General features: G+C 37.6%; 1 protein-coding gene across 5 annotated transcripts in view; it reads right to left on the bottom strand.

The window, feature by feature from the left end:
• Positions 1 to 18,796, bottom strand: part of bin2b (bridging integrator 2b) — a 29,717-nt gene that overhangs the window by 5,440 nt on the left and 5,481 nt on the right. The window contains exons 1-11 of one of the 5 annotated variants that reach the window (XM_081607470.1): positions 18,726 to 18,791; positions 14,927 to 15,049; positions 14,512 to 14,686; positions 12,535 to 12,615; positions 6,244 to 6,298; positions 5,815 to 5,909; positions 3,725 to 3,820; positions 2,549 to 2,656; positions 2,374 to 2,459; positions 2,183 to 2,258; positions 2,013 to 2,095 (exon numbers count right to left, since the gene is read on the bottom strand). In XM_081607470.1, the coding sequence (XP_081463596.1) occupies positions 2,013 to 2,095; positions 2,183 to 2,258; positions 2,374 to 2,459; positions 2,549 to 2,656; positions 3,725 to 3,820; positions 5,815 to 5,909; positions 6,244 to 6,298; positions 12,535 to 12,615; positions 14,512 to 14,604 (773 nt within the window). In that variant the 5' untranslated portion in view covers positions 14,605 to 14,686; positions 14,927 to 15,049; positions 18,726 to 18,791. Of the gene's footprint in view, positions 1 to 2,012; positions 2,096 to 2,182; positions 2,259 to 2,373; positions 2,460 to 2,548; positions 2,657 to 3,724; positions 3,821 to 5,814; positions 5,910 to 6,243; positions 6,299 to 12,534; positions 12,616 to 14,511; positions 15,050 to 18,725; positions 18,792 to 18,796 lie in introns of those variants that run through there. The other 4 variants (XM_008410217.3, XM_008410216.3, XM_008410219.3 and 1 more) reach the window with 4 other exon arrangements.

Below are 18,796 nucleotides of genomic sequence, written 5' to 3'. Positions count from 1 at the left end.
CTATAAATGGCCATACCATGATGTCATCAATGCCAATATGAAGATCAGTAATTACTGAAAATATATTTTGAGTTTCTCTATACACCGAGTAACCCAAATGTTCATAAAACTCTTACATTTGACATGGGTCGTTTATTTTTTTGCTCGGTGTATATAATACATATAATTTCTTCTCAACTCTAAGAAAACCAATTTACCATACTATGTACTTATACAGACTAATTTAACAAACTTATTGCACTACGCCTCTGTTAAGGTGTCCATGATTTACTTTAAATAATTACTAACAGAAAACTTTAACTACACAACCCCAAACATTCTTGCAATAATTTCTTTTGTTGAGCATTTCCACATTTTGGCACCAGTTTCCCCAGATAGTATTTAGTGAAGATGCGTCTCTGGTCATTTTTAAATATTTTTAAATGGTATTAATAGCCGTTTCCTAACTCTGACTGCCTCAGACCTGTATGATTTTGGACAGGAGTTCAAAATGCCAATGGTGGCGGGTGCACTGCTCAAATTCATACACCATGTCATACTGACACCCGCATTTGGCCACTGGGGGGTGCTAATTTACACCCCTGTGTGTTAGGCATTTGTTTATGGAAGGGAACGCTGCTGTGGTCTCGTACTCCCACACACACCCAACATGCTTCCCGGAGTAACTCAGTGCACAAAGGAGTCCAGCCCCTCTGCAAAAGCAGAGCTTCAGATGTTAAATATTTGTGCAGACAGGCTGAGCTGTTGCCTGATTGGTGTCAGTTGACCTTACGCCTGCAGACCGCTGCCTCCAACCTTTGAGGTGAAATTCATTGTTGCAAGCATCTGCTCCTACAAGGGTGGCAACACGTCTACATGTTGGCTTTGTTGATTAAATATGCATACATCTAAAGTTGATTTGACCTTTTTGTGAGCACTATAATAATGATGAAGTCCTGGTCATTTTTATAACATTTCTGAGGAATAGCCTTGGTATGAAGCACAACCTTGATTTGTGAGAACTCAGCACTCAATGACATTTTCTGTGAATCAGCATATTCTGCTATAAAATATTGAACTGTTATGCAAAGACCTTCTTCCTTAAAGTGTTTCTCAAAGCGTCTGCTTCATTCTATGACAGCCAACGTTTAGAAAAATTGAACATAAGACCAACTGCAACTGGATTACAGCTTTTTACTGTCAGTAAAGGGCTGCTATGCAATATTTGGGGTTATTATCTTTAGAAATAACAAACAGAGCTATGAGTCAAACACTACAACATGCTCCAGAAATCCCCTTGTAATCTTCATAAGTCGCTGTATCCTGCCGAGTCAGGCCAACCTATGTTGTACCCAGCCATCCCGCCGAGCCTCTCCCATGTTTCACAGCAAGAATCTCTTCCATAAACAAAGAGCTTATCTGATTACCAAAGCATTTTGAGTTCAGGGACAGCCTCTCTTCAGAGAGGAGTGTCTCCTTGTAGAAGAAAAGCAATGTAATTATTTAAATGTGAGACACTTAAAAGAAGAAGAGTCAACAGCTTTACTCGGTTTTGTGTCCAAAGTTTGGCCAATGGAATGATGCTTTGTGGTACAGAGGTCTACATTTGGCTTTGTGTCTCCATTGGCAGTGTGTTCCTCAGTATGTGGGTGTGAATAAGGGTGGGACCATGGGACCATGGGACCATGGGACGGCCGGGAGCGCCCAGTTGTCGATGCTCTGATGATGTCCTTTTGCGTGTGTACTCTTCAGTGGCCAGTTTCTCTGAAATCTGTCTGAATATTTTTTTTTATTGCTCCACCCAGTAGATGCTGTTTATGTTTCCCCACAATACCTGATAAAAAAAGCTTGGATCTCAAGGTTTGACCATGGAATTATCAATTTTCATCTCGCCGCTTACTACGGTCTCAGTGATGATTAAACTGATGGTTGAGATGTTCAAGGAGTCTGACCATCTGATTTAAACCAAAGTCTGGTTCATTTTGGGCTTCATGGCAGCCATGAATAAAACAAATGTAAAAGCATTGCCCTACCTACTCAAACCCTTGATGATGAAATTTTTGCCCGAGTGCTGAGTCTCCAGCTTCTTCATCACATTGTAAAGTTCCCGGTTTAGCTGTAAAAAGAAGAAACTCAAGGTGAATACAGGAGGACCTTCTGGAGTCTTTCTGCATGTTCGCACAGCAGGAGTGGGATTTCTTACCACGCTCATTTCTTTATAGAAGACATCTCTCAGGTTCGAGATGTTCTGGAACACGGTGACGTAGCAGCCGATCCGACTGCAGACACAGAGAAACCAGATCAAATTCGAACTTCGTCCATAAGACAAAGTTTTCTTTTTTCCACACAGATTCCAGCTAATCTGAGTCTGTGTTGAGTTACTGCTGCTGATACCTCTGGTAGAGAACAGGCAGCTCCTCCCGCAGCTCGTTATTTATCTCCTCAAAGACATTCTGCGCTTTGTTGAACTCCTCCTCTGCCTGATAAACAGGATTAGAAAGAACGTTGGGGGGGGAAAAAAAAAAGAAGCAAAATCCCAGCTTTAAACCGTCATGTTTATTTATGTTACCTTGGTGATTTTGGCTTCGTCCTTTTTCTTGGCGCTCTGCAGAGCTTCCAGGTGGTGACGAGCTGAATCGTAGTCCACCAGTTTACGTCCCCGCTTTGCAACCCGGTCCTGAAAAAGCAAATAAAATAAAAAAAACACTCATTACAATGACCACAAAAAGAAGACGAGCTAACAAAAAATAATGGAAGAAGAAAAAAAAAAGTGATAGGACAGAGGTCTGCATTACGTAGAATAGAAAGTCATTTTGTCCTGTCTAGCTAAAAAAAACTTGTTTAAAGCCACAAATGTTATATGAAAAACAGCTGCTTTTTGATGAATACTTATGAAAGAAAACTTGTTCTCATGCTTAAAAAAAACCCACCTTTTTATTTTTGTTTTCACATTTTAAAATAAAGACAGACAAAATTTTTTCCAATAAAGTGGATGGATATATTTTCTTCTATGGGATGTCAGTATTTGTGGAACTTTTTAAAAAATTCTCCAATTTATTTTCTCTAAAGTTTATTTACATACTCAGTGTCTGTACATTGTGAGCTCTCAAAATCAAAGCCAATTTTTTGGGGGGGGTACACAATTTTGTACTATAAGTTGATTTCTGATTCTGAAAACAAACTAAACCCTAAACTTTAAAAGAACACAGCTATGTTTAAAAACATTAGTTGGCTCTTTGTGACTTTTTTGTCAAAGTTATTAAGAGCCACTGGAAGCAAAGAACCACAGGTTGCTCACCTCTCTAGTAGAATATACATTTTCATACAGAAATACAGCAACAACACAATTAACCAATATCTACTGGTGAACTACAAATAGTCATAAGCAGGTAGAAATCAATTTTTTTCCTTTTAAAGTTCATTCAATGCATCAATACAGAGAATTCCCACTATTTCTGGTCCTCAAATGCACCAAAAAGCAGACGCTATGTTGAACATTTGTTGTTTTTTTTCATAACAATTAAATTTTTGATTCATTAATATCTCTCAGATTTATAACTGCAGAGAAAACAAACAGTGTCTAGAAAATCTGAAACAGATAGGTCAGGCACATCTGTATCGGAAACACAGCTGTTGAACGCCATTCCTCCCCACAGAATCACCGTCCACAACAACTCCGAAGAAACTTAAGACAACATTTAATTTCCTTTTGGGATAAATAAAGTTTGTTTTTTTTTTCCTTTACCTTGACCTCAGGAAACTGGCTGGTGTAGTTCTCCATGGTGCGGACAAGCTGGTCACTTATTTTCTCCTCAAAGTCGTTCCATAGCAAGTCCTCACTCTGAAGCACAGGAGAAGAGTCAGTCAGTCCAAAAAACTACATTAAAAGAATTATTGCATAGCAACAACAATCTTGAATTTAAAAAAAGTCAATTTAAAGCCTGAAAACTTGCAATATAGCAAACGTATAGATAAATGCATAAAATGTAAAAATGGTGAAAAATTCATGTTGTATTACAGCTTCTAACTGGACTTGATTCATCAGGGTGGCAGCATGACAGAATCCAAGATGGCGTCTCAGCTTCCACATTCAGCCAAGAAGTTAAACTTTAGTTTCATCTGCTCAGATCACAGATCATATTTTCCGTTTCTTCTTCAGAGCTTGAGACAAACTGAAAACACGACTCACTGTTTTCTTTAGAAAATGTTTTTTTTTCCTTGCCATGTTTTTATAAAGGCCAAATCTTGTGGATTTTGTGTCCTGCTGTACATTCCGTCACCGTTTTAAAACTTCTCCACAGGTTTAAATTCTGACCTGGGAGCTGCATTTGTGGACTTACATGATGCAAGTTCTGTTTTGTTAATGTTGCCCATTTCATTTTTAAAGTCGTATCTGTATCTGGTCGATTGATGTTTAGTTGATTGTGGTGTAGCAAGCTGAATTTTGAGAGAAGGGGTAGAATAGCTCATATTTTTTCTTCCTTCTCATTCAAAACCTTTGTTCATGTCAACAAGCGACATGTTCAGTCTAAACTGTAAACAAATTGATCAAATTTCAGAATTGCATCACCAGGTTTCCCCCAGAAAATTTGCTAAGCCCACTGGTTGGGTGTTAGGACAGTCATTCATCCAGCAGCCCGTCGTGATTTTAGCTAAAAATGGGTAACACTTAGGCGAGGTGTGCACAAGACCGACATGACGTCGTCATAAACATGACAACACCTGTTATGAACATAAAGAAGTCTTTATGAATGTCTCTGACTGTTGTCATGAAGTGTCATTCGATAAATAATGACTTTTAATGCAAAGTTTTTTGAAAGTTGCATTGAAAGTCTATTAAAAGGGCCGACTTTGAATGAAAGTGTCATTATTTACAAAATAATACAAAGTCGGCCCTTTTAATAGACTTTCAATGCAACTTTTAAAGCAACTTTGCATTAAAAGTGTCATTATTTACCGAATGACACTTCATGACAACTGTCATAGACATTCATAAAGACTTCATGTTCATGACAGATGTTGTGTCATGTTTATGATGGCATCATGTCGGTCTTATACACACCTCATCAAATAAAATGTCACCAAAAAATGCTTAAAGTTAACAGGAAATTTGAAAGTATCACTTGATAACTATGCGTTATTGAAAGATTGAACGATTAATACCTGAACACCAACTATAAAGTCTTAAAAATGCAAACATTTTATAAGACTTAAATAAGCAATGCTTAGCCTGGTGGCGGCACAAGTAAAGCCTGGTGGCCCGCCAGGCTTATAATACACCAAGGGAAAACCATCCATCCATTTTCTTTACACCCTTGTCCCTTAGTGGGGTCGGGAGGGTTGCTGGTGCCCATCTCCAGCTAACGTTCCGGGCGAGAGGCGGGGTCACCCTGGACAGGTCGCCAGTCTGTCGCAGGGCAACATAGAGACACACAAGACAAACAACCATGCACACACACACACACACACCTAGGGACAATTTGGAGGCCAATTAACCTGACAGTCAGTTATGTTTTTGGACTGTGGGAGGAAACCGGAGTACCCGGAGAAAACCCACGTATGCACAGGGAGAACATGCAAACTCCATGCAGAAAGACCGGTGCCGGGAATCAAACCCAGAACCTTCTTGCTGCAAGGCAACAGCTCTACCAACTGCACCACTGTGCAGCCCCCCGAGGGAAAACCCAGGATCATTTTATATAGGAGTAGCAGAATAAGGAGGTCTATGAGCAAATGCTATTCTTCTTCTTTGTTTTTTTAAATAAATACATTTCAACAATTCCACTTCATTTTGCACAATTTCACGTTAGATATCATCATGAACAAAAGCCTCACCTCTGTAATGACAGCGAGGTCGTCTATGCCGTCCCAGTCTGACTCATACACTTCTCTCAGGGTCAGGGACAGTCGCTTGGATGTTTCATGCACAGCTGTGGAAAAGAGTTGAAGGTCTTAGAAAGGTCATTATAAAACTTATCGCTACTCCACCACTTTCAGCTTCAGCTGCATGGAGCCCTGAGGAGGCATTGTGTCAAACAGCTTGTCGTTTCCTGACTGGATGAGTCATACATGCAGCGCTGCGTCTGCTCATTTTTTTTTTTTTTTTTTTAAACACAGTGAGCTTTTGCTTTTCCGTCCTGCAGCCTAGCAATGCAGACAGAATTGCGAAAGCCGTCAAAATTTAGGAATAGATCAAATTCACTTCTCTTTTCGCCTCACTAGCATCGGTCGACGACGCAGCACATGCAATGTGTGTAAACTCACTTTTCACCGCCGCATAGTACGCCTTCACGTCTTTAAACAACCTGGTTCCGTCGATCTGTGGCCAGAGGAAAAGCAGATAAAACCAAGAAATTAACCAAAGTCACACTTTTGATTCATCGTTTCCTTGGCAACCTCACATTATTGTTACTATGTTTCAGGTGTGCTGCATTGCTTTTTGGAGCTTATTCCCCATCAGCAAACAGAAAGTATCCTTTATGGCCCACACTTGGGAAATTATGACAGCATATGGTAGATAGAAAAAAAAGGAGTAAATTTCTGCCAAAAAAAAAAAACAGAAAAACATTTAGATTAAACTCGAGACATTTTCTAGAAGGAAACTTGGAATTCTCTGGTCTTTTAAGAAAAAGCTTTGAAACTTTCAGGTTAGTCTCAGAAATGTTGTAGAAAAAAAAAACAACAACTTAGAAGTTTCAAAAGTCAAACATTTTCAACTTTGAGCTTAGAAAATTTCTAATTTTTCCCTAGAACATTTCTGAAAATTAATCTGAAAGTGTTTTTTTTTGCAGATGTTCAACTTTTTGAGCTCTGAGAATTTCCAAGTTTGTTCTATAAAATTTCTGAGGGTTTTTTTTTTGCCCATGTTTACTACCATTCCCCCCCTTATCTACATTGGCCATAGCAGGCTGTCATAGAAAATTCTTGTGCAGTGGTCTATATTAGTGGCTAGGACAGTGCCTACTAGCCGCTATAGCTAGTGACGTGCTAGCAGCAGCTAGCTCTCCTGCAGGCACCATTACTATGCATCCAATCATGTCCACAAAACAACTTGTACCGTTTTAATGTGGGATGAGCTGGAATCTGTGGGACCCTCTTTTTTTTAAATCTGACATCTATAAAAATATGGCATAAATTACAGCCGAATAAATTACAAATGGTTTTGCAAATGTTTTGAAACATAAAATATCTATTCATCTATCTCTAAGCAGTTTGATTTCTGTCGGTTCTGTTAACATGCAAGAGAGGACCAAACAAATTCCTTTAATATTAAATAATTTACTTACTTTTAGGTAATTGCTACTGTAGGAGACATAGTTTCTTAAAGACTTTATGAAATATTTTAAATGTATTTGTTATGAACATCACAACTTTCTACAAACAAATGATACAGTTGTTGCAGGTTTTGTCGTTTATTTAAAACACACTAGTCACAGGATGTCCAATCCTGGACAATATAGCTCAGAAACTTATCGTCGCATAAATGTTTCACATGAGCGATATCAATAATTGTCGATAATTTTTTCCCCCCAAATACCTAAAAGATTGCCAAACTGGTGGTGTAACATTTCCTGTTTTATCCACAGTATTCACTCCAAACCATTGTTTATTTTTAAGCAGAATTGAGGCACAGTGGCAGTGACAATTGCAAGCATGCATATTAACACAAAGCTGAAAAAAAAAAGAAAAATAAGCATAAGAGACTGTGTAGTATGGGACAATTTCCAACATAGGAAAAATATGAGAACAGCACAGTTTTCGAATAAATCATTAGCAGATTTAAAGAAATGAGCCACTGATCAGGATAATTTAAAAATGTACACATAGGTTTCTGCATAGAAATGAGAAATGGAAAAAAAAAAACTGAAAAAAACAGTAGCAGGGATGTAAACACTGGGTTGAGGGGGAATCATAGCAGTTACTCTTTAAATAGTTGCAACAGTTGAGATAATGAAGTGAAAGCAGCAAGCAAGTCACTCTGTGAACTTCCTTCCCGTTTCTCTTTGACACTTTTCTTTTACAACAGTCTTACTTGTTATCTCTCAGAAATATAAAAATTAAACAGGCACCAACAAAAGAGAGCCTAGCTAAAAGGGGCAACTGGAGAATACACCAAACGACGCAACAGTTGGCAACAAGAGAAAGGTGGAAAAAAAGTGAAGCTTGTCAGCAGGTGTAAGCAGAGACCACTTTGCTAGCATTAACCAACAAGCTAATGGTTAAAGTAGCTCAAAATAGAGTAACAAACACAGATGAACAGATGTCAGAGCTTCACCGTCCCATAAAAATAACAAATAAGTGCCTCCTGCATATTATGAGTGGTAACCTACCCATGGAAATCAATACAAATAGCCTTGAACACAGTTATTTTTTTGTTTCAATTTTTGAAAATAAAAGGACTGCAGAGTAGAGGTGTGCCGATCGATCGGCCACCGATCATAATCGGCCGATTTCCGTGAAAAAGTGTATGATTGGTGACCGCTGATCATGGTCTCTTGTTGCCGATCACACAAACCGATCACCTGCATCTCATTTCGCAGCCTGCCTGTGCAGCTGGTCTCCTCTTTCCTTCACACTGCGCAAACGCACAGCAACAAATCCTAAGCGATGTGGAACTATAACTCACACCGAACCTCTGTTTAAAGCTGCAGCATCCAACCTAAAAAAATTTATTTTACATGCGTATTAAAACTTTCGTAGTCCTAACATGAGACAGATAATCTCTGAAAAAATAATCAATCTCCTCCTTGTTCTGCATAATTACTCTGCTCAGTCAGAAACAACCAATCAGAACTAGCAGTAATCAGCTAGCCGCCATGCTATCAGGAAGTTTTCATTCAGTAATTCTGGATTGTTTATTGTAATGGAACCTGTATTTGCCTTTGAATGTTAAGTTTTATACTTGAATTTTTTTGGCATTGTTGAGAGGTTTTATTTTGGCTCTTTGCATTATTTAGCCTCTTCAGAGCCTTCATATGTTACCAGTCTGTTAAAGATAGTATTACCGATAGCAGTACAATTTACACAATGCCCGTTTTGTTTAGTTTTCTTCTTGGAAAAAGTTATTAAAAACAAGTTTTTAATATGAAAAAAAAACAAGTTATTAAAAACTTGTTTTTAATAAACAAGTTATTCACCTAAATTAAGGTGAATTCATGGTTCCTTTTTTCCACATAATGTAACCGGTAGTGTTTATGATTAAAAAAATAATTATTATGTGATCGGTATTGGTGATCGGCCCTCATGGGTGATCGGAATCGGTATCGGCAGAAAAAAACCTGATAGGCACATCTCTACTGCAGAGGTTTATTACAGATTGTTTTATTACAGATCAAAAATGCTCATTAGAGGATTGTATTGGCGGCCATACAGACAAGAAAATCAATAACAGCAAATAAAACAAAGGACAGAGTAACTTACATAAAACCTCAGGAACTTAAAATACACTTTAACTTGCTTTATTTACCTCAGAAAATTATACTAAAACTTTATTTGATTCAATTTGAATTAAAACAAATTGAACTGAATTTAGGTTACCTACGCTGCTTTTAAATATTAGTTATTATTAATAATAGTCATATTAAAAACATCCATCCATTCATGCAATTTGTACATCTGCTAAATTAGTGTCAGGTCAATTTATATAATAATATATAACTTATTATTCAATTAGTTCAGCTTGTTTTATAGGAGGCAGGAGTAGGGGTGCACCGATTTGTCGGCGCAGATTTCCTTAATTTTGGGTGATCGGTGATAGGCCGATTTTTACATGTGAAGTCGATCTTATCCACTGATGTTAACCTCTGCAAAGGTCTAAAAATCAACCACTGTCCTTTTCTTTTTTCCTGTGAGAGGTTAAACTGACAAACCGGCCGACCAGGTCATGTCTGCACATTTACTGTTAACAATAGTCACCTCATTGTTGCCAATTCAGTAACTTTCTTGATATATTGAGCAACATTTCAGACAAAAAACTGGTATCGGCCAAAATCTGAATCGGCAAGTTGGGTTTTTTAAAAGATCGGTAATCAGCGATCAGCCAGAAAATTGCAATGGGTGCAATTAGGAGCAATTATGAAAAATGTTGTCTAATAATTGCCGATTCTTTAATCACGTCCTGGCCACTACATTGGCCTCTGAACCAAATTGTTATGTTCAGGACTATCTCAATTCTTAGTGGAACCAGATTCAGCAGAGAGCTGATGGAAACGATCCTTTAGAGATTTTTCCACCACATCCTCTATTAAGCTGAAATCTGGTTTCCATGGAGTCCATTCGGCTACAATGAACTCATTGTTATGTCTAGGAAATCAGTTTGAGATGATTTGAGGTTTTGGACATTGTGTATTATCCTTCTGGACGTAACCACCAGATGGTGAGTACAAGCGTGGTCCTAAAAGGATGGACATGGTCAGCACCACTACTCAATACACCAGCAGAAGTTGGACTACTTGTATAAGACAGGAAATGGTATTCTGCATACTTTGGTTGTTATTTGACTCACTGCAGACTTTATATTATTTCAAACCACTTTGTGTATTCTCTGACATTAGCAAGGCATTTACTCCTACTCACCAAGTATTGATATGTTTGTCCATGAGATTCCCAGCAGACCAGCAGTTTCTGAGCTGCTTAGAACTGTTCATCTGACAACTGTAACATGTAACTTTAAAAAAGTTTTTCTTTTTATACATTTGTTAAAACTGTCACTATGTGGTGACAGTTTGGTATGACACAGATGAAATGTGATTTTTTTTTCTCCTTTACCTTCTTCCAGTGCTAACTAGAAACAACCAGTCAAAGCTAGGAGGCGGGTCTTAGTGCTGCCAATCAAGCCTTGCATGCCTGTTCATCCCATCCTGCCCCTCCCCTAATTTGTATGCTACAGCTTCTTCCTGATAGCAGAGCCTGTCATGAATGCTGAAGCTAGTTAGCATGGCCACTGATGACAGCGGATAAACGGTTATCCTGTAGCAGTAAGTTGTTTCTCTGCCATTAACACATTGAACAGCAAGTACACAAGGATGATTGACAGCACTAAGCCCCTCCTTCTGGCTTTGATTGGTTGTTCTTGGTCAGAGCTGTGCATTTCTTCAAACGGCAATAGTAGCTCAAGAGAGGAGGTGGAGGAGATTGATCTTTTCACAGACTGTCTCATGTCTTACTGTCATGACATGGTGACAGTTTTAACAAATATGCAAAAAAAAATTATTAAAAAAAAAAAAAGTTTTATAAAAGCTACATACTGCAGCTTTAAGTTCTCTTTCTTGCTGTTTGAACCTGTTGTCATTACCCCTTCTCGATACTTGAACGCATCGAGTTGTTATGTCATTTGATGAATTCAACAGGCACCTAACAAACTGCCTGGTAAGACTACATAAATTGTAGTACTTGGTTGTAGACGCTTTGTGCTGCTAATCCCTGACAGTAACTCTATAGAGTACATACAGTTGCACAGCTTAACCTAAAAGCCTTGGAATAAAAGTCGATCATAGCTTTATGCATTTGTTTAAACAAAAAATGCCACTCAACATGATCACATTTATCACATCACATCAAGGTTTCCCCCAGAAAACTTTCTAAGCCTGGTGGTTGGGTACTAGGGCCAACGGTTTAAATGTCCCAGAAAGTTGACAAAAAAAAAAGTAAAATATCACTTGATGGTTATTATTGAAAGATTGGAAGAACACCAACTGTGAAGTCTTAAAAAATGCAAACATTAAAAAAAGAGTTAAAAAAAAAAGCAATGCTTAGCCTAGTGTGAGCACAAGTAAAGCCTGGTGGCCCGCCAGGCTTATAATACACTGAGGGAAACCCTGCACATCCTTGTCTATCTGTGGTACCTATGTTATACAAGAAAGGTGCTAAGCTGTGTTTTATGGAGAAGCAGCATTCAGCTTCTATGCACCACAAATCTGGAACAAACTTCCAGAAAACTGCACAACAGCTGAAACACTGAGTTCCTTTAAATCAAGACTAAATATAGTACCTTGAACTGCCACATTGCTGAAATGTGCTATACAAATAAACTTTGATTTGTTTTTTTTCCTTAATATTGTAATAAAGTGAGTAAACTTGGTCAGTAATTCGATGGGATCATTTGGCCAACATGAACTAAAAAGCTAAAGCTAGACCACCTAAACAAAGCTGCGGTAATAACAAGTAGTGTGTTCAATTATTTTTGTCTAGCATACCAAAATATTCCTCTTCCAGAATTGATCTGAATTTGCAGAAAACTAAAACTCTGTTGCTTCCTAAATGACAGTAACCTCTTCACACTTCTGCTACAGAGAACTGAAACTAAGCAACATGAGATGAGGAGAAAAAAAGTCCTTGAATACGTTCCAAATCCTCAAATCAAGGCCACGCTGATTGTCTGAACTTGTGTGTTGGCTCCATTGCAACATCAGAAACAAAACACTGATTGTTTAGTCCCCATGGATCGCTAATCGCAAGAAAACTGTTTGTGAGGAGGCTGTAAGACGTGCCGCTGAACTATTAAAGAACAGACTGGAAGCAGCAGCAGATTCTGATTGGCCAGAGGTGTGGCAGTACCTGCTGCTTGTTGAGGTTCTGGAAGCAAAGCTCAAACTGTTCATCTTTGGTCTCCATGGTTTTGCCCAGTTTCTGAAGAACCTGGGAAACAATTGGACATTTAAATGATTAATATGTGATACAGAGTTATAAAGCTGCAAAATTAACATTTTGTCTAGAATGTGAAGAAAAGTGGGACAAAGTGCAGAACTGTATCTATTCTTAAACCTTTAAAGTTGACCAATGACAGGAGGGCATTTAAGGCAAAGACTTTTTATAGCCTCTGATTTTGCAATAAATTCGCTAATAATGTTAAACTTTGGTACATTATGGCATACAGCATCAGAAATCCTAAAACAAGCGTCTTACTATTTAGCCAAATACACTTCAAATAAGAAAGTCAGGTTAATGTTTAGATCATTGCAATGTCATTAAATCAGGATTTCCTTAAGCTTGCACATTCACATTAAAATTTTACATCTCAGTGTAAAACTTTGATATAAAGTGTTTGTGCTCTCTGTGGTTCAGAAGAAAAAAAAAAAAAAAAAACGCTTTTCCATCAGGTGAGATTCTTCTGAGAGGTTCAAGGAAGCGGAATGTAACGTCTGATCTCCAGGTATTTGTAGTAGAGGTGGGACTAGTTCATTTTAGGGGCTGTAATTCATTAATTGCAATTAATTACACTTAAATAAAACTATATAATAGACATATTCAAGTTTCAATTATCAAACAGATCATACTCGTATATTCATTTTATTGTTGGTCTTTGCCAACTTGTGAAGTTTAACTCAACATTTTTGAAGATAAGTTCCAGCTCATCTACTGGTTTCCAGTTTTTAAGGATTTAGAAACAGAAGCAAATTCACTTCAAGTTCTTCTAATGCCTCAAAGCACATGCCTCTACGTGTTATCACATTTTGTTAATTTCTGTTTTCAATAGATTGCTATATGCTCCTGATGGAAATGCTTAGACTGGAAATTATTGTCGCTCTTAGTCTGGATACGTATGAAACTAAATAAATGTGATGTTTCAACGGAACCTGGGCAGCGTCTCCACTGCTGCCCAGACTTATTGTTCAGAAAGCAACACAAAGAGCGGAGCCCCACTTACTGACCTTTAGCAGCCACTCACATATCGTCTGGTTTTTTTATAGTAGCAAATGGCTGATATTCATTTTATGTCAAATATTGACCTAATTTATCAGCAGATATAAAATTCCAGCCCAGCTATTAATGAGGTAGTAGATTGGATAAGCAGGGCTGGACCAACTTGACACACTGATACTCAAACATGCAGCAAATTCTTAGCCAAACAATATAAATGTGGCCTTTACCTTCCACTGAATGCAGCTGGTTTTCAGCTTAACATGTAAAACAAAACTTCAGAATTTCCCCTCCGCCCCCATTTCATTTGTCTGTCTGGACATACATATACCACATAATCCCTCACCAAAACCTCTCATATATAGTACGCAACATTGTTGTTTTTCTATAGAGGTGGAGCACCAAAAATCAAACCAGTCAACCACAAACTGAGTGAGAAAGACAGCAACAAGAGGAAGTGAACAGTCAGGAAGTGGCAACTTTTGTACGTCCGCACAGTGGAATAGCTTCTAACTTCACAACACAGAACAGAGCAAATTAGTTTTCTTTTTGAGCAGTTGAAAGTGAGCAAGTTAGGATTTTCATAAGATGAACTCTGAGAGGATTAAGTTTGGTCTTTTCTCTGGAGGAACAGATAACATACATGATGAGATTCTGCATGCTTTAATCCGAGTCAACTAGAGTGAAATAACGGCAGCTGCTGCATGCCCTGCCTGGGAGGGCCCGTCCACAGCTACAGTTCTAGAGAAGTTCTGCATCCCAACAAGGTTCAACAACAGGGCTGGTAGCAGACTGCTTCATGAAGAAGTTTAACGCCTATTTATGAGAATAAATGGAGACACAAAAAAGAAAAAAAAAAAAACAAGAAAAAAAAAGCTACCGGTCTCAGTTTACCTTCTCCTGTGCTCTACTAAAGGACTTCTGGACCCGCTTGGCGAGGAATCCAGCTCCAGCCTGAAGGTTCGGACCCACTTTATTATCCGCCATCTCTCGGCTCAGTTCTCGGCTCAGTTCTCCTCACGTCTGCCGCTTCCTCGGTGCGACTCGACTGCGGGCTCCGCTCAAGGCGCTGGGAGGTGGAGCAACAAGACACACTTACGAAATAAACACAGCAGAGATCAGGACCTGCTCAGCCGGAGAGGCGTCATTCTGTCATCATCATCATCATCACCAGCGGCTGTCTCCGCGTCTTGTTCGAACTTGTAAGGCCCGTTCTGCGAGTCCTGATTTGTCCCAGAAACATTACTGTCGTTGTTGAGAAACTTTTCCCACCCGTGGGGCCTTTTCTTCTGGTAACAGCAGCACTCACCTGGAGGCGACGGCGGTAATTGACGTTCCTCTAGTGACGCGGTTCTTATCTAGCAGCGTGACGCAGGTTTAGCTTTAGAATAGGTGGAGATAGTGATTCTTGATAATAGGGACAAAACAGGTCCTATGGATAAAACACAAAATGTGAATAAAATGTACACAAAATATATATTTTTTCAAATATCTGACTAAACTAACCTGGGTGATGTGTACGGAGCCCTCCAGGGGAATTTTTTTTCTTTTGAGGGAGCGCAAAAGAAAAAAATTCCCCATGTCCCCTGAAGGGCTGAGTACATGTGAGCACAACAATATATTTTCCTGGTGTTTGCTGAATATTTTTTTTTATTTTAAACATAATAGTAGGTGGATGGTGCCTGTAAAATCCCTTGTCCTGCAGCAGAACTCAATACATTATAATAGTTTAAAACAATTAAAGATAAGATAATATATTATGACAATTAAGTATAAGTAATCATATAAATAATTATAAAAGTATCAGTAAATTGAATTAAAAATAATGTTTATATATTTTCCAACTCCATTGAAATTTGTCCCTAGTTTTTGTCAACACCGTCAGACATAAAAAGAATGTAAAAAAAATCAGGCATTATTGGGGGGCACCAGAACTTCTGAGGACCACATGACCTCTTCCTTTATCTTCCTTTACTAAGAGGGCTAGGCAGCTCTGGTGTTACATCCTCCTGACTACCAGTAGTTCATTTTTGTCCTATGTAGAGGACATTTCTAAACTTGAATATCTCCCACCCCCTGCATCCTACTGAATTAATTCCTTTTGGTATCTAGAGAGGACATTTAGGGCTTTTCAATGATACCACATGTGAAGGGGTGGGACTTTTGTATGTACCTTTTTCTAATTCATAAAAATGGTGTTCATCAGTAAAAACATATTTTATGGGAAGAGACAAAGTAAGTGCATAAGTATTCTAATTCCCTTACAAAGACTGTGGGATTAAAAAAATGGTGATTGGACAATATTTTTTTTCCTGGTAGCCAGGAGGATAAGTTATTCTTTAGTTTTTTTATTCTGTTTTATTCCTAAATTGCTTGTCACAATCATGATGTGTCAACACCATAACTGACAATTTACAAAATGTTGATGAAATTTTGTGAAATAAATGCTTAATTTTAGTAAACTGTAAAGATTTAATGGAGCTGATGAGCTACAATATGGCCTCCTTCAGAATAACATCCTATAAATTGAGGTAGTTTGGCATTTCGTCAACTCCGCCAGATGTCAACTCCATCAAATTGTTGAGAAATCTCACTTAAATGTGCAATTAATTCATTTTAATGTATTTTACATAAATTGCATGTATCAAGTATTTCTTTTTACTCACTAGTTTGTCGCCACCTTCAGTTCTGTGTCAACTCTGTCAGATGGACTTTTTGTTGTTTTTTGTTTTAAATAATATTTCTTTTGTTTCTTGAGAAGCATTTGTCTGTAAAATGAGTAAAAATATCACTAATAGGGTATTTTAAAAATAATTTTATATTTATTTTTGTCAGATGTTTTGTCAGTTCTGGGTCAGGTCGATTAAAAATTTAATTTTTTTTAAAATGTTGCAACTGGGAGCCTGCACCTTAGCATCTTTACATTTACAAAACATTATTTGTCATATTTGCATACATAAGGTTGAGAAATAATTTTTAAAAATTGGGAAAATTAAAACCCATTTTGTCCCTATTCTCAAGAATTACTAAGTAAAATAATAGTTTGTTATTAATTTGTTATCAGCATTGTCGAATATTGAAAATGGAAGTCCGGACAATTACCAAAATGTATTGTATGAAGTTCTGTTATGAACAAAACAAAATGGAGTCCTACTCATGTCAGTATTTTGGGTAATGAAAGAGCAGACAGGTTGGCTGGAGGCTGTTATAAAAGTAGTTATTGATATGCTAGTAAAGTTATCTTTATCTGAAGGCGGAAGTGTAGTTTGGAAAGAAAGTAAGAAGTTATGGAAAAATAGGTGGTATAATGAAATAAATGGAAGACATTTATGTAAGATACAAAATACAGTTGATGTTATAAGAATTAGAGGAATAAACAGGAGGGAGGAGATAATTATGTATGGAATAAGAACCGGTCACAGTTTTTTGAACGGCGCTCTTTTTAAGATGGGGAAACATCTTACTGGTTAATGTCATTTATTTAACTTTGATTTAACCATAGTCACCAATGAGATTATACTGCTGCCTGTCGTTTCTAGGTCTGTTAAAATTACATTTTTAAGAGAGACTTGGCAATGAATATAAAACAAAACAGTTGCAGACATTACATACAAATTATATAGTGATATATATATATATATATATATCTTTACCGCTAAAATGTAAAGATATATATATATATCTTTACCGCTAAAATGTATATTGTGATATGAATTTCATGCTATATCGCACATCAGTCACAGGGAGAAGATGCAAAGTGCCTGCAGAAAAACACCAGGCTGGGATTAGAACCCAGGACCTTCTTGAAGCAAAGCAGATGTGCTACCAACTGACCGACCAACCCAATCTAAAGCTGTCGCTTTGGATTGGCTTTGCAGTATCAGAGTAGTTGCCTCAGTGTACATGTGTGGTTGTACTACCACAGACTATGTGGTCAACTTAGAAAGTTAAAAGTGTTGCTTTATTTATGGCTGAAAAACTGGGGCATCCTGTTTGTGTAAGTGTGTTTTTTTGTTTTTTGTGTTTTTTGCATATTTGCTCGTATGAACATTTAAATTATTTCTGGTAAGGGCACTGGGCAACACATGTCAAACAACCAGACACGCATACTCACCTTATGAGCAATGTGGAGAGGCTAACTGACCAAACTGTCAAGTTTTTAAAGCCGGAGAATCGAGATTTACTGGGACTCCCTTACAAAAATCGTTCTTAATTTCAGTGGGACATTTCTGGTTAAATAAAGGTTAAGTAAATAAAATTTAATTAAAGCTAAAGTGACCAGAGAGAACCCACACATTCACAAGATGAACATGCAGAGAAATCCAGGCAGGCAACTTTAAAATCTGATGCAAATGAATCTTAAATTTCCTTTATGAAAAGCAAATTGTCCTGCTCTCCAAATATTATGCATCTTTAGATGTTAACACTGTTTTCTATGACATAAATGTTTTAGAGTAGTTTTTGTTTCTTACATTAAACACATCATGTGCCTTTGTGTGTTCACAAAAACTTGCATTATAACTCTTATGGCTCATTTTTGTAATAAGTTCAGTGTAATGAACTACCATTAATGTTTCCTCAAACCTCCACACAAACCTCAATCTAAATACATCAATACCAACAACACGGAATCAAATGAAGCCTTTACCCAGTTTCACATTATTGAAAGAAAGATTGAAAGTCAATATTTTTGTCTCTTGGCCAAAAATGAATTGTTGCCGTATACAATTTTTGTTTTGGCGTATTTTAACCAGCAGGTGGCGAAAGACTCCACTCTTTCGAGGAGATCGTCGATTGAGACGAGTAGTGCTAAAGTGCCATTAGCGTTGGTCATCTCTGGTGACGATGTCTTTCTTACCCTAAACAATATTAGTTAATAACTAAATAAAGTTTTTTGCTTTTTTACGGTACATTTATAAAGTTGAGATATTTTATCTTTATCTTCATATGGCTTTATCTTCATATAGCTCTCCTAAATAGTAAGATTTTATATTTCTTTACATAATTGAGTTTATTTCCACGGTATTCTCACTTTAACGTATCAGTTGAGTAATTTGTTCCTACATGGGCGTGTGTTAATGGGTGACCCTGTGACGTATATATAGTACCTTCATTTGTATCACACAATTTGGTCCGTGGGCGGGGTTGTTCCAGTTCCCTACCGTTCACTATGAACCGC

This window comes from Poecilia reticulata, chromosome 5 (assembly GCF_904066995.2).
Source record: "Poecilia reticulata chromosome 5, P_reticulata-male-v2, whole genome shotgun sequence".
In the NCBI taxonomy this organism is placed as follows: domain Eukaryota; kingdom Metazoa; phylum Chordata; class Actinopteri; order Cyprinodontiformes; family Poeciliidae; genus Poecilia; species Poecilia reticulata.
The sequence above is the reverse complement of the archived record's forward strand: the minus strand, read 5'-3'. Positions and strand labels throughout refer to the sequence as shown.